This window comes from Uloborus diversus, chromosome 7 (assembly GCF_026930045.1).
Source record: "Uloborus diversus isolate 005 chromosome 7, Udiv.v.3.1, whole genome shotgun sequence".
Classification (NCBI taxonomy): Eukaryota; Metazoa; Arthropoda; class Arachnida; order Araneae; family Uloboridae; genus Uloborus; species Uloborus diversus.
In genome coordinates this window covers 77235776-77252151 of record NC_072737.1, presented here as the reverse complement: position 1 = coordinate 77252151, position 16376 = coordinate 77235776, and the positions used below count along the sequence as shown (strand labels likewise).

Sequence of the window (16376 nt, the reverse complement as noted above, 5' to 3'; positions counted from 1 at the left end):
AAGTTAAGGCACTAAATTTAAAAGCTTTCTCAACAGGAGCAATAAGCTTTGAAAAAGAAGGATTAACACTCACAGCAAAATTATCATTACATTTTAGAGCCTCAATTTGAGAATTACTTAATGGAACGCTAGAAAGATTAACAACAACCTTCTTATTAACAACAGGTAAATTATCAAGAGGAACGACATGAGAAGATTTACAAAGCATAGCTAATTTCTTTTTCAAAACAATTTGATGTTTATCAGAGGAACGAAGGGTTCTAGACCAAGAATTTCTGTCAATAATGTTAAAGTTCGGAATGGAATTAGAAACCGAAAGATGTAAATCATAAAGTTCACGTTCAATAAACGATAAATGTTTCCTAGTTTCCTGGATCGAAGCTCTGAGTAAAGCCAATTTCGACCGAAAGATTACTTTGTCAATTTTTACAGAACGTGGTAAATTACATTTCAAAGAAATAAACTTCGGAATAATTTTCTTGCGCCTACACTCTTGAAGAAATTTTAAATGGTTCAAAAAACGAAATTTCTTAATCCGAAGATTGGCAAACCTAAGCACAAAGGTATTTTTTTATCTTATTTGTGGCTTAAACGGGCCTTACGTTTACATTTTCCGCCTTTTATGCAATTTGTGTTTTTGTTTTTGTTTTCGGAATTTTTGTCTATTTTTGTATTTTGATCGTGATTTTTTACTTCTTGTTTCTTATTCATTCTGTTATTGTTTGATTTTGTTTATTTTCATTTGTTTTGGTTTTGCTTTTGATTATGTCTCAAATCAATAGGTTTGCCAATCTTCGGATTAAGAAATTTCGTTTTTTGAACCATTTAAAATTTCTTCAAGAGTGTAGGCGCAAGAAAATTATTCCGAAGTTTATTTCTTTGAAATGTAATTTACCACGTTCTGTAAAAATTGACAAAGTAATCTTTCGGTCGAAATTGGCTTTACTCAGAGCTTCGATCCAGGAAACTAGGAAACATTTATCGTTTATTGAACGTGAACTTTATGATTTACATCTTTCGGTTTCTAATTCCATTCCGAACTTTAACATTATTGACAGAAATTCTTGGTCTAGAACCCTTCGTTCCTCTGATAAACATCAAATTGTTTTGAAAAAGAAATTAGCTATGCTTTGTAAATCTTCTCATGTCGTTCCTCTTGATAATTTACCTGTTGTTAATAAGAAGGTTGTTGTTAATCTTTCTAGCGTTCCATTAAGTAATTCTCAAATTGAGGCTCTAAAATGTAATGATAATTTTGCTGTGAGTGTTAATCCTTCTTTTTCAAAGCTTATTGCTCCTGTTGAGAAAGCTTTTAAATTTAGTGCCTTAACTTCCTCTCAAAAAGATTCGATTCGGCATCTTATAGCTTCTAATATTGACTTTAACTCGAAAATTTCTAAACCTGTATTTGCTAATACTGTTAGCCGTTCTGTTAAAGACTTAGTTTCGAATTCTGATCTGGTTGTTACCAAAGCTGACAAGGGTGGCCAAAGTGTTGTTCTTGACAAATCATCTTATGTTGATAAAACTAATGATTTGATTTCTTCTGGGCCATATGCTGAAATTTCTAAAGATCCTAGTGATAAAGAGTTAAAAACTATTGCATCTGCTGTTAAGTCTGTTCAGTCTATTCCTTCAAATGTTAAACGCTCTGTTGTTCCATCTATTGCTAATTGTGCGAGATTTTATGCTTTACCTAAGGTGCATAAAGCTGGTATTCCTTTCAGGCCGATTGTTTCCAATATTGGTACGGCTTCGTACAAACTTGCAAAATATTTAGTCTCTGTGTTTTCTCCCCTTAGGAGTCACAATTTATTTACCATTAAAAATTCTGTTGAGTTTGTTAAAAAAATTCATAGTTTCGTTCCAAATAATTCTTTTATGGCTTCTTTTGATGTTAACTCTTTATTTACGAACGTTCCCGTCGAGGGTTCATTGTTATGCCTTCGTAGAAGACTTTCTGAATTTCATTTCACCAATACGGAAATTGAGGATTTAATTTTCCTTACCCGTACTTGTCTTAAACAATGTTCTTTTGTTTTTAATGGGAATTTTTATACTATGTTAGATGGTCTGGCTATGGGTAACCCACTTAGCCCCATTCTTAGTGATATTTACATGCATTATTTTGAGGTTAAGCTGTTCCAAAAACTGCAGTTCCAATTTTATGTTCGGTATGTTGATGATTGTTTTGTTCTAATGAACCAGAATCAGTTTGAGAGTGATGAGGTTTTATCTATTTTAAACTCCATTGATCCTCATATTCAGTTTTCTTGTGAGAAAGAACGGAATAATTGCATTTCATTTCTTGATGTACTTGTTTCTCGTACAGAAATTGGTTTTGAAACTACTGTTTATCGCAAACCTTTTGCTGTCTCTTTACCTCCTCATAGACTATCGTCTCATCCTCCAAATCAAAAATATTCTGCTTTTAATTCTTTTGTTTATCGCGCAATTAATATTTGTTCTTCGTCGGAACTTCTTAAAGTGGAACTTAATTATCTTAAAGCGGTGGCAATTGATAGAGACTATCCGCCAACTTTGATTGATTCCATTTATAAAAAACTTTCAAATAAATCCCAAACTAATGTTCTTAACCGAACCTTCATCAGAAAGAATTTGGTTGTTTTGCCATTCTTTCCATCTGTAAGCTATCAGGTTGCTAAGATTCTAAAACGTTTCCAATTCCAGGTGGTGTTCTCTCCTATTAATAAACTTTCATTCTCTTCTCTTAAAGATCCTATTCACCCTCTTAATTGTTGTGGAATTTATAGAATTAATTGTAGTTGTAAACTTGCCTATATTGGACAGACTCGGCGTGCTTTAAAAATTCGCTTGAAAGAGCATCAAAATTATGTGAAAAAACAACAATTAAATAAGTCTAGTATTGCTCAACATTGTTGGGATTCGAATCACTCTTTTGATTTTACCTCTTTTCAGATTATCCAAAAATGCCCCAATTCATCAGATCTTGACTTTTGGGAATCCTTTCATATTTTGAGGAACAGTTCTAACTTAGTTAACGATCTTAGTGCAGTTCCATATTTTTCTAACATTTGGCTCCCATATCTTTAATACTGTCCTTTCCCCATTCCCCCCCCCCTCTTTTTTTTTTTTTTTTTTTTTTTTTTTTTTTTTTTTTTTTTTTTAATCTATCTTTCTTTGTTTATTTTCGCCTTTTTGTCTTGATTGACACCCCCCCCCCCCCCAATTTTCTTCTATTTATCTTCATTTTTCCTTTTTTCGAATATTTTTTGTTTCTGTTTATCTTTTTTCATGGTTTTCCATTCTGCTTTTCCTTTCTTGCGGTTCACGGTTACTGACAATTTCTTTTCTTTTTGTTTAAGCTTCGGCTTAATCCTTGTCCAATTGAATTCTTTCTTTCTGGGTTCGTACCTAAGCGAAAGCTCCTGACCTTTGCTTGCATTCCTATTGGTTCCTGAAAGGTTTATAACTTTGTCATTGGTGTTTGGCTAATCCGCTGTTTTTATCTTTTAAGCTGCATGCTTATCTGCTCTTGGCTTTTGTCGGATGTCTTTTCATCCATAAGCTCATTATTTTTGCATTGAAAAAGGCGTTCCCTGTAACGCCGAAACACGTGTCTGCTGTAATTTATAAATTTGTGCTTCTACTTACGTTGTTTGGTCTGACTTTAAATTACGTTGTTTGAGCATGTCTGACGCGTCCGTCGTGTTAGTCGCATGCATCAGACGCATACTAAATCTTCTCGATGAAAATTCGAGGAAAAACAATTTCGCCGATCTACTCTGAAACAGCTTGTAAAAACTCTCCCTAATAATGAATAATGTTACCTTCCATAGTTTAATCTCCATTCCTTCCTATTACCTGAACCCCTGGACAGTTCTTTTTAAACACACTATTATCTCCAACAAATAAAAGATCATCAAATTATAAATCAACGTATTGTATTGCATTCTTAAGCAACCAAAATTAAAACAAATACTCACAGTGTTTACGATATCGCAAACTTTTAAAGCAATAAATCCCAGAATAACCGTGGTCATGAATATATAATTCCACATTATACACTTTTTGTTTTTGTTGTTTCTAAGACATTCAACTACATTAAGCCAATTTCACCCGACACCCCATCAGATAAGTAATGTTTATTTGAAAGTAGAAGAAGAGGATCAATTGATGCTATCATCGAAGTTTCACTGTTAATTAACCTTTGTTCTTGATTAATCGCTGCAGTTAACGCGCAGCGCAGAGCAAGAATTCGTTATCTCAAAAAGCTAATTACGTTTCCGAGAGCATTAGTGGCCAAGTTTCTCAGGAAGGGTTTGGAATGAAATCGATCCAAGACAAGCATCGAAATGTGATACAATTAACGAGTTTTAATACGCTTGATAATTTTCTTGTTCTGTTAAAGATGAAGTGATAACTCTGCACTGTCGTGACTCGGGGATTACTAGTGTTTAGGGGTAAAACCAGGGATTAAAGTTGCATTATGAGCGTGAGAATTATTGATTATATACCTTAGCACTTTGAAAAATTGTTTTTTTTTTTTGGTTCGGGGAGAAGGAATCGGTACAGGATAGGTGAAGTGAGTTTTTTATCGGCTATTTTTCGGGTAAGGTATCTATAAGGTATTTAAGTTGGACGAATAGAAAAATTAGGCCAAAAAAATGGCCAAACCCAAACATCCAAAAAAAAAAAAGGTGAAACCTGTTGCAAATTACTTCTTTCCCTTCCATCAAGAAGGGGTAAAAAGTCCCAGAACTTTGCGCGTCGGGTTTTGGGGGAAAAGGGGGGAGCGAAAAAATCCTCTTTTTAAATAAAAATAATTTCTATTACGTAAAAAATACTCAAAAGTCGCAGAAACCACACTCTATAATAGTAAAATAATAAACTCTCATAGAAAAAAAAAAAGCTAATTAAAAGGGGTGCATAGGTGGGGGGGGGGCTGGGGGGTCCATGGCGCAGATTTCGTCATTGGAATTTTTAAGGCAGTTTTTTCATTTTTTCAAGGGTTATTTCTTTCTTTTTTGAGGGCTTTTACTCTGGATGGGTACTCCGTCACACTTCAGGGATGCACCATCTCTTTGAGGGGGGGGGGCATGAATTTGCATTCTAAAATCAACGATTGCAGTAAACTTCATGAAAAAATTTCACCGATTTAAAACTTTTCCGAAGTACAAAATGCCACACAATGATATAGTAATGTCAGAAGGATAATTCTAAAAGATCTAAGCAAGCTCAGTAACCAATTTAGTTGTGACTGGAGTTATTAAACTGTTTAGAGCGCTAGGGTGATATCTGAAACAAAATCCCTGTGCAGCATAAAAAATAGTCCAAATTGACTGCAGTTTACCTCCTTCTTCTTAATTAATTTACTTCAACTTTTCTTTAATCTTTTGCCATTAAGGGGGGATAAACCGAAATTGCCAACAGTGAGACGGGCAATGCTGCAATTCTGCACCCTCCAAGTCGGTGGGGGTTCCCGTTTGCAAACACCTTGCCGCCTCTCTTTTACGCAGCCGGTTATGTGAATTATGCTAAACATGCGAACATATACTTGCAACACTATCTGAAACTTTCTAGTACATTATGCAATTTTTGAAAAATTTATAAATATGTCACATCAGCTACCCAACGATTCTACGCAGTGACAAATTTAGGTGGTCCAGTGATTCAACAATGGAAGAAGTTTTGATAATAGCAATTAGCAATACAACAGTAGAATGCTAAATACTGCTTTTCTCTCTCTACGGGTATTGACTTGGTAGTGGTGTTGCTCGCCGATACTGGTCGTGTCGCTGATAATAAGGTGAGTTGTGATGTGGCTTTAATGTTGTGGTAGTAACATAAAATGATATGGAAGGCAAGTAATGAAGTTGCATTTCTTTGTAAAGGAGGTATGCAGATATCTCTAGCTTCTGTTACGAGTGTAGTTACTATCTGTAGACATGTGTAAGACCAAACCATCTTTTACACCGAATAGTATGAACAGTAAAAAAGATAGAACAAATTGCTAAAAACTTCTAGTACGAGTTGTGCGCTGATCCTCCATCAGTATTCGATGAATCTGGTTTCAGAAGTAAAGAAAACCTGTGTAATTAAGTGTTATTATCTAAGGCAAAATATCCATCTACGTCACCATCACAAAATAAACAGTTGATGTCATATATGTTATAGATTGAAGATACCTTCTCGATCATGTTTTTTCTCTTTTCTTTTTTGGTAATGATCTGCAAACCTGAAGAAAATATGCCAGCAATGCAGTGTATATGTCACTTGTAAGTATGGGAAAGCTAGTGCCATTTTTGATGGGTACAAAGAAGGAGAAAGCACCACAGAAATATCTGCGTCCTATTACAACAGCCAAGCCTTCCGCTCTAGAAGACTTTCTTCGCCTCATATCTTGTGCTTTTTCTGAGGGATCATTGGAAAAATAAATGTTTGATAAGTCTGAAAGTAAACTGAAGTGCTCAACTATATGCGCAAACTGTGTTAAGACATAGCTGCAACAATAACGATTTTGCCGAGGATCTAGATTCCAAAAGAGATCTTGATAACGAAAACTTTTTGTTACAAGCTTTGAAAACTCCAATTCTGATGGAGCTTTTATCTCAATCTGATGACGTATTTGAGGCATGCATGTTATAACGCAAACTAAAAAGTTTGCTTTTAAGTACTGCAAAAAAGCAATATAATAAAAGGGGAAAAAAACCAGTTCAGCATAATTTTTCTGACAATTTAATCAAATGTGCCATCAGAGGGGGGAGGGGATAATCTTTAAGTATATTATTTCATTTTGGGAGGTGAGCTACTGTTCTTGTGGGGTGGACAGTCCTGATTTAATGCATTTTAAATTTACATGAAATAATACTTCTACTTGAAATGTATGGAGGGGGGAACGGGGGTACTGCTTCGTTTTACGGAGATAGGGGGTTCTAGGTGGGTTGTGTCATCCCTCTTGGGGGGAAACGCCTTTATTTTCATGCTTTTAAATTTAGTATGACATAATATTTCCTCTTGAAATTTACTCTAAAAATTTCGAAAAAATGCTCAAAACAGCAATTTTTAGATGCCACCCATTCTGAAACCCGACGCACAATGGGGTGGGACTTTTTACCTGTTCTTATTGGAAGGATAATAAACAATTTGCACCAGGTTTAGCTTTTTTTTTTTTTTTTTTTTTGGATGTTTGGGTATGACCCCTGTTTTTACTGTACTAAAATCGCTTTTGTTCGCATTGAAACGTGAGACATTCGAAAATTGTCACGCAACCAATAATCGTTATCGCAACGCAAACTGGATATCTCAACCCCAATATAACAAATGAAATCGTTTAAGCCTCAAAGGATCGGAAATCAACTTGTCACAGCTAGACTATAAGTCTAGCCGGGAGATTCCGTCAGATTGTAATCATTTCAATTGATTTAGTTAGTTTGTACTAGAGCTTCAGAATTGAAGAGAACACCTTTTTAGATGCCTTTCCATCAGATTTTTGGCTTATAACACGCAGAGTTTTCCATCAAACCTTAACAAACTTTCGGAAAATTTGACATCATACAAGAGAAGATAATACTAAGCTTTGAAATTACATTCTTAAAAATTTGATGGAGTAAAAAACGTTTAAAGCAATTAATTTTTCACTACGCATACACAAATGATAACAATTTAAAACCTTCATAATTTGAAACCAAAGTAGATTCCCCAACACATAATTAATAAACAGTTAAGTATCTTAAAAATTTAGAAAAATATCAGCAGTCTAATGAGCTGAATTTCAATAATTCCTGGAGGCGACGAATCGTGAGAGATCGTTCAAAAATAATTTGTTTTTATCATGAATCACACTGAACGATTGCTGGCAAGTGTTGCAAGATTACAAACGATCCCATACGATTCGTCACCTATTCTATTGTCGTTATCCTATCAAAAAATTCTACATAGTTCTTGAACTTATTTCTGAATATTATAGCTATTTATGATGCCCCCAGATTATCCCAGCTATTTATGATAAGGAATGATAAAACCCTTTTGCTGTTTTCGCAATTAGTTGATGCTCTCCTAAATGCGTGAGTGAAGCACTTTTTATTGGAAAATGACAGTTAAAGCATAGTTTTCATGCAACAAGAGTTATAGAACAATTGATGTCTTTTTTCTCGAAAAGCCCTTAATAATGTGATTTTTTTTAATGTGCCCCAATCCTTTTGGTGATATAGTGTAATTTCTATTAACGTGTATGCAGTTTGTCATATACGACGATAACACCACCACCAACAACAGTTGAGAGGAGGAGGTTTAACAAGCTCGAACGATTTTTATGAAGTTTGAATCTAGCCACAATTGTTCTCCAAAACCCAAGTCATATAGCACGGTCTTCTATGTTTACGTAACATAAAAAAAAGCTTAATTTTCCTTCAAAGCATATTTGAATGTTTTTATCTGTTTTAAACCATTTTTGAGGAGAATTAAATGATGGCAGAACAGGATTTTTTTAATTTTTTTACGTGAAAAGTAAAGGAATTTTTACCATTACAAAATTAATTACGAAGCATTCGTTTTCGTGTTCCACTCTGTAAATCAGGAAGATTAAAAATTAACTTTGATAATCTGATTCTAGTAACGAAATCTTTCGTATATTCATTCCACGGGAAGTTGAAAAAAAAAAAAAACTTGTATGAACGTAATTAATGTACGAAATGATTTTTTGGCTTCACACTTTATTACACACAAAATTCTAAAAACAATAAGGAGAGTTACCTACCGGATTTTGCATAGCATATTTCAAACACAGCAAACAATCATACTGGTTACTCTGTAATGAGAAAAAAAGTTACTTAATGAATCTTTTAAACTTATTTTTGGTTTAGAGCAATAAATGGAGCTAAATGGCAATATAAGAACTTTTGTAATATGACTTATAATTGCATTACATCAGCGATAAATTAAGTTACTAAAATTTTCCACGAATTACTGAAACGAATGAACAGTGTCTCAGAATACTTATAGGTAACACATTTAGTGGAATGTTCATTGGCATTTCGTTACTCTGTGCTTGGAGTGAGGGGTGAGTGCTTATATATATCTAAACATATATATACAGATATATATATATATGTTTAGAAGAAAATACTACAGCTATTCAGTATTTACCAATTAAAATGTTAAAATGTACAGTTTTAAACATACTACTTTATTTAAAACATCAGATTTTTTTTTTCAATTTCATAAATGCACAGATTTTACGATAAGATAAAAATTAGCATTTCGAACATGTAGCTTCCCTCGGGATAGTACGAAATATTTTTTTTAAATTCTTCTATAAAATCTGCCAATATTTCGAGCAAATTAAACAGAAAACAAAATTACCTTTGAACTAGTGCACGCAATAAACTAAAAACAAAAAAATATAAAATGTTTTCATAGCCGAAAAAAAAGGTGAATATTGTTTTGTTTAATCCAAGATCAGTTCCGAAAATAACAGTACTCACTTACCCTTTTTATCCTTTAGGATTATAGGTACAAAAAAAGATTTTTTTTTTTTTTTTTTTTTTTGACCCTCCAGGCAATTAAGAATCAGAGCAGAACTAATGTATGAGGGATGAAAAAAATCACGTTAGGGAGATATGAACTTGCATTGATCATATAGTTTATCCGAATTCGGCTGTAAAATTCATATAAAAGAAAAGTAACGATGCATCAGTATACACAACATACACTGTAGCGAGTGTATACATATGTAATACTATTTATGTACCAAAAGTTGCTTTCAACTACAAAGTCAAAGAGATCTAAATTTAAATCCCTAATGTTAAAGAAAGTAGTGAGTCCCAAAATGGTTTTGCAGTTCAATTTAGATCACAAAAGATTGCAAATCCTTTATATTGCAACAACAATGACACAGACGTTTATATTTGCAATCATCAGAGATCGCGATCTCGTAATTATTTACTTCTGACGGACAACAAAACTTTCAGCATTTCTTTTCTGAAAAGGCGAACTACTTTTGCAGCGCCAATAAAACGCGCGCTATTTTGGTGCTTTTTTTAAATAGTAATAATGCTATGTGTGTGAAAGAGATTTTTTTTTTATTTTCTAGATTTAGAGGCGGATTCTCCTAGAAAGGAATCAAGTACGAAAAAAACTTTGCCTCCATTAGTAGAAAATAGTTTAAAATGTTTAAGTTTTACGACTGATAAACCTCATATTTGAGATAAAATAAGTATCACGTTATGAATTAAGTATAGTGTTGTGAAATGTTTGTTTTACAGCTGAAAAGGATAAGTTATTTTAAAAGTTTTGCTATTTTTCTCTTAACTGTTTTCGACAGTGAGCGAAATTTTGAATGAAAAAGTTTTTTTCTGAAAAACCAAGCAATTTTTAGGCATTAATAAAATATTTTTAGAAATAAAACCTATTTTTAGGAATGTTGAATGACTTTTTATTAAAAACAAAGTCATCCCCTTTATTTATACATTCTAAAAACATTATAATAAAATACCTTCATTATTTTTTTGTAATGAGAGTTGGAAGTACATATGAAATAAGTGATTGCTAGAAATGTAAATTCCATAAAAGATTACTCAAAACCACTTTTCCCACATAATTACTTTAACCGGACTCTCCGCTTTATATAGAGCAAGTTGTTATCGGTGACTGCATTGGAATGATACGGAAAATATAAATATTTTACTACGGTTATTTTAATAAGTGTGAATTCGTAGGATCTTATACAGGAGAAAAAAAATAAATAAAACTATAAGTAGCTTGTGAAGTGATGTGTTTTACTTCAGTCAAAAGCGAAATTACTACACAGTATGAGACCGAAATAATGTTCTAAAATTCAGTGCTTTTAGGGAAAGATTAAAAAAAAAAAGATATTAATTTGAATTTTTGGCATCTTGAATTCAAATTATGTTTTTCGCAATCACGAGCGTGTATGGGTATGTATGCGCATGTGTGTTTGTGTAGGCGCATGTGTGTGGGTGCGTGTGTGTGTGTTTGTGTGTATGTATGCATGTGTGTGCTTGTTGTGTATGAAGTGCTGTGTGTGTAGGCGTTCGTGTGTGTTGTGTGTACGAAGGCATGTGTTTGTGACTGTGTGCAGGCATGAGTGTGTGTATGTGCATGTGTGTAGGTGTGTGTGTGTGTGTAGGCGTGTGTGTGTGCAGGTGTGTGTGTATGTAGGATATGGACGCAACCTGGCGACGGTTTTCGCAAGAGGAGCAGCATCGTGAGGCTGGTCGACAGTGGTACTGTAGAGGAAGGGGGGGGGGAAATAAAATCATAGGACATCGAAACAGTCAAATGAGAACAATAAGCAATCGTGATAGCTCAAAAAAGATCAACTTAAAACGAAACTTAAACTGATTTCATCGTTATAAGTTCATAAGAGGAAGTAATATCTCATTTTTGAAACATGCGTTTGTTCCGTTTTGTTAGATTAAGTTGATATTATATTCATCTTAAGAGATTATTTTCTTGCTCTCTTTCATTATAAAACTGCAACACATAAATGTTTGAAAATTGGACGCATGTTAACACGAATAATTACAATATAAATGAGAAACATTTTAGTGCACAGTTTGGAAACCTGTCTAATGTAAAATGTAAATACCTCAAGAAATATTCGGAAACTGTCTAACACAGCTATAAAGAGCAAATGGCGTATATTAACGTTGAACCTGCTAGTAGATCAACAAAAAGATGAATGCGGTAAGAAATAAACTTGTGATGTAAATTGTATGCATGTGGAATACTTTTTACAGAGCGAGGAATAGAGTTTAACGAAATTGCTACAAAAGTTGTTTTGAGTTGTGCTACAAAAAATGTATCCCAGTGGGGTTGTTTCTGAAATTTTAAAAGTATTTTTTTCTGAAAGAGCATGCTTAGAAATACATAGGATTTAACCATTGCCTATAATGTTTACGCTACAATTGAGATTACAAATTAACAGTACAGTAAACTCTTGATTATCGGCGTATCTTTTCACAATTCTTTTTTGTTAAATTTACGATTGTGTTACTGTTCGCTTTTAGATTTAACATATATTTTTTTATGTTCAATGTTTGTAGATGCAATGTAGTTATGTGTTTAGTTTTAATTTAAATGCATGTGTGAGTGTTATTAATATTTTTTTAGCTATTGTTTACACCAAGTATCGTTTTTTAAGTATTATTCGGATTATCCGCGGTTTTCGCTTATCCGCCGTTATTGTGCCGTCCTATTCTACGGATAATCGGGAGCTTACTGCAATTCCTTTTTGGTGAATTGGAACACTTATGAAACTCAAACGTAAAAAGAAATGATCTTAAAGATTTTTTAAAGTTCATTTTTGGCTAGAAATTTTAATCTTGTTTCTTTCTTAGTTTTTAAAGTAAAAACAAATCATTTTGAATAGTTTATTTATGCATATCATTTTTTAGCGGTATTCCAATTCATTCCTTTCTGATGCGGGATGAATTGAACACATGTTTTTTGTAACGATATAAGCTTTAATGGAGTAAATAAAAACAAGTAATAATCATGGGTGGGAGAGAGGGGAAACGAAAAGGGGGGGGGATCCAGGTAGTTACTTTCAGACAAAATCTTTATTGTTATACAAGTTGATGTATGATTCGTCAAAAGTTTCGGAAACACTTAGAACTCAACAAAAATTTCAAATTCGTCATAAGAAAAATGTGTTTGAATTGAATAATACAAATATTTAATACAAATTCCATTCGTCACGTCGTTTATAAAGTTATCAAGAACTTGAAACCAACGAATATTTGGATGTTTCCTTTGGCTGAAGTTTCTTAATCACATCTTCTGAAAAGAATGCTGCCAACTCCTCGGTGCCTTGATATTACCAGGTATTGCGTACCCTTTTGAAAGTTTTCCGCACGCTTTCGATATTTGGAAACAGGACATTGGATCCATAGAGTCGGTATGAGTTTTTCTTCCAACAACTTTCATAAGGAAGTCTTTTGGAACAAAAGTGCTAGGAAGTTGTGGGATTTCCAAAATCTGTGTCCTTTTTAAAAGCTGGAGACAAGATGAAGTCTTTGTCAATATTTAAATGGAATAATTGTGGTTGAAATCTTTTGACGATGAATTTACGAACAGTTTCTTTCGTTTACTTCATTTCTCCCATCTTTTCCTTTTTTGTGTTTTAGTTGATTTAAAAATCCTGACCAAGACAATGGTTAGTCGTTCATACATACACTAGTGCATCAAGTAAATGTCTTCTGAAGGGAGAGGATGACCATAGCGGACCCATACATCAGGAGTTCCCACCTAGGAGGGGTAATGGAGCAGACTGCGCCATTGAAACTTTGGGGGGGGGGGGGTTGAGAGTTTTTTCTTTTTGGGGGCTTTTGCTTTAGAGGAGGGGGTCTTCGCAATATTCAGGGCACTTTGCTCTTAAGGGGGTGGGCACCCCTGCATACATGCATATAAAATAACACACAGAGATTGGCATTCTATTTTAAAACCAAAGCTTCTGTGGGGTATTCTTCAACCCCTTCCCCTCGTTGCGTGCCTACATGCATTCATTTTCATGTATAACGTGAAAGTTTTGCTATGTCCTTGAATAAACCATCGCACATAGGAGTATTTGCATCAAAAAACCGGACAAAATTATTTGAAGCGATTTTTTGTCATATAATGCATTGAAACTTGCTTCTCGATCAACATAAGGTGTTTATTTAAAGGAAAAAAGATATTTCTGAAAAAGTTATTATCTTTTTTTCTCTTCCATACACTTAACGGTTGTAAATGGTTGCTCATCTAGTATTTATTACTGCTTGCTGGCGTCTTACGATCATCATGTATACTCCTTCTATGGAAAAGGACTTTGTTGTTAAGTGCTGCCTGGGTCTACTACCACTTCTTTAGAAGGGGTTAGGATTTCCTAAGTGTCTGTTTAGTCTGCATCTGCTACAATCCTCTTATGAATATCACCGTGAAAAATGTACTCGGTGATTATTGCCGGTTACAGCTGCCTTCTCTGAAAACTGAGCAATTGGTTGGATTGCTTGAGAGGTAAACAGGTAACCTGGCATCAAAAATTTATGTATACTTTGAGGCATAGGATGATAACTTAACTTGTATAGGTCGACAAAATCTAACAGAGGAAGGAACAATATTTTGCAATTTTGTTTCCTTCACTATCAATAATTGCAACTAGTAGTGTGAGTTCTGTTTGATATTTGCATCGTTTTCGGTAATGTTTTAAAATTTTTGTTTATACTGCGTCTGCTGGTACCCATCATAGCCCTATTTTTATATTAGTACCATAGTTTGCTTTTTTCCCTCTGAAGACGTTTCCGCCCCCCCCCCTGTACTATTATATTTATACAGTCGTAACCCATCGTGGTCAAGCAGTACGTGAAGTTGAATTTCAGAGACGGTATCTGTTACTCGTACTGGTTTCTCATTCGGGCAACATTCTTTCTAAAGACTTTCTACAATTGAACATCTAGAGGCAATTGCTTTTGTTATCATTTTAATTTCTTCCCACTGCCTTCTAGGGAAGTCTCTGCCTGCAAAGATTGCGAGAGGCTGAGGTGTCTGTTTCATAACAACAGTTAGATTATTATAGAGGAAATAAGAGTTTTTTCGAAGTTTGGTTGATCTAGTTGGTAAAGAATTTAATAATTTTATGATTTTGGATTTATCACTGTTTTAATAGTGCACTGGCTTATACCAACTACACTTGTCATCTCTTCAACAGGTACCTGATTTTGTAGTTCTTTAGTTTTACAATTTAGTTCTTGAAAGGACTTTGATGGTTTCTGCTGATTGCGCAGATTTTGTCTACCAGTAATGAAATATCTTAGCCATTGTTCTTTATTTTTTAAGAAATGATCATCAATATAGCATTCAGATGCCTCTTTACAATTGAACTCAGTTTAAAAATACTTCAAAACACGATTCAATATGATCTGCCTATTTCCCTAATTCCTCAAGTTTTCCTCCCGACAATGTACACTTTTTATCCAGTATCATGGCTTTGAATTCTTTCATAATATCATATATCATATTCTGGTAAAAGACTTGACAGTTTCAGAAGAATTTATAAAGAAATAAGGAAAATCTCTGAACTGGAAATAGCTAAGCCATTTTTACTCACCAACTTTAAACGCCTTAAAAACAAAATGGCGGAAATAGGCGGAAGATGTTTTTACAGAATATCATAGCAGACAGTCTATATTTTATGCCCATAACAAAAGTACAGCCCGACTCAGCCCGGAAAGTTATTAAAAAGTTTTATTTCTAAAAATTTTAGGGAAAAATAAACACGCAATTTTGACTTAATTTCACAGAGTAAGAAAATGACAAATGGCGAAAAAATTCAACGAAGCAGGATTTTAGATGTAGCTACATACTTCCCTTTTCCATATTCAAAAGTTCATTTTACTAAATTTCATCGCATTCAAATACAGTAACAATAAAATGGAGACTTAGCATGAAAAGCGTCGAAAGCAAAAGCGAGAGGATCCAACAATGTCTAAGTTCCGACTAGCGTGCACCAACGGAAATGCAACAGGTGAGATTTTTACTGCTGTCCTTTGATAGAACAGTTATCTGACTTGAAGTAAAGTAGGTTTAAAACAATTTTCGTCAAACTTTTTTATTTTGGTTTTTGTCCGGTTTTACTGGCCAAATACTCCTATGTGCATCGTACTAATTTGCAGAAGAATCGGAACCACAGCAATATGTTCCGATACACCCCGTAAATCCTAAGCCCATGACTTCGTGAGAAATTCATCGCTTTTTATGATGCCGTTTGAAGAATTCGTAACCTCTGATACGGTAGATTTTTGTTCAGGCCTGTGCTTAGTAAAAGTTACCTTCCCTAGGTTTAAAACACGAAAAGGTCTACATACAAAGTTTTGTAGATAATGAAAACGTAAGGCTATTTGACTTTATATGTGCAGTCTAGTTAATTAACCAATTAACCGATTGTGTTTCTAGAAATGACCAAACTTAATTTCCCAACTCCTCAAGGTATTACGTTCCATGAAAAAAAATTGCTAGCGAAAAATACCCCAAATCGTGCATTAATGGGATATTTCTTTGTATGATTGACAAGTTCTGATTCATTTCACCGTGGTGTTCTGATGCAACCCATTTTACAATGGCGTCTTTCAAATTTATCAATTTGATTTCCAACTTTTTCTTCTTCATCTGGAACCAAATAATAACTTAATTATTGGTTAAGTAATTTGCTGACAACTTCCATAATTCGTTTAGCTGCTAAATTTATGAAAAGAGAGCTCCTCAATGTGTTTACAATTGCAGCTTTCTTTGTTGTAATACTTCCCTTTATGCAATCTATGTTCTTTTGAGTATTTTGTTATTCTCACACGGCTCTAGGCTTATAAACTGCGGTTTTAGGGAGTACGAAATATCCT

At 34.0% G+C, this 16376-nt stretch overlaps 1 protein-coding gene across 1 annotated transcript in view; it reads right to left on the bottom strand.

The window, feature by feature from the left end:
• The window catches only part of LOC129225684 (uncharacterized), a 190323-nt gene that overhangs the window by 59718 nt on the left and 114229 nt on the right, over nt 1-16376 (bottom strand). Inside the window, exon 5 of the mRNA XM_054860160.1 lies at nt 8741-8791. Coding sequence (XP_054716135.1) covers nt 8741-8791 — 51 coding nt within the window. The remainder of the gene's footprint in view (nt 1-8740; nt 8792-16376) is intronic.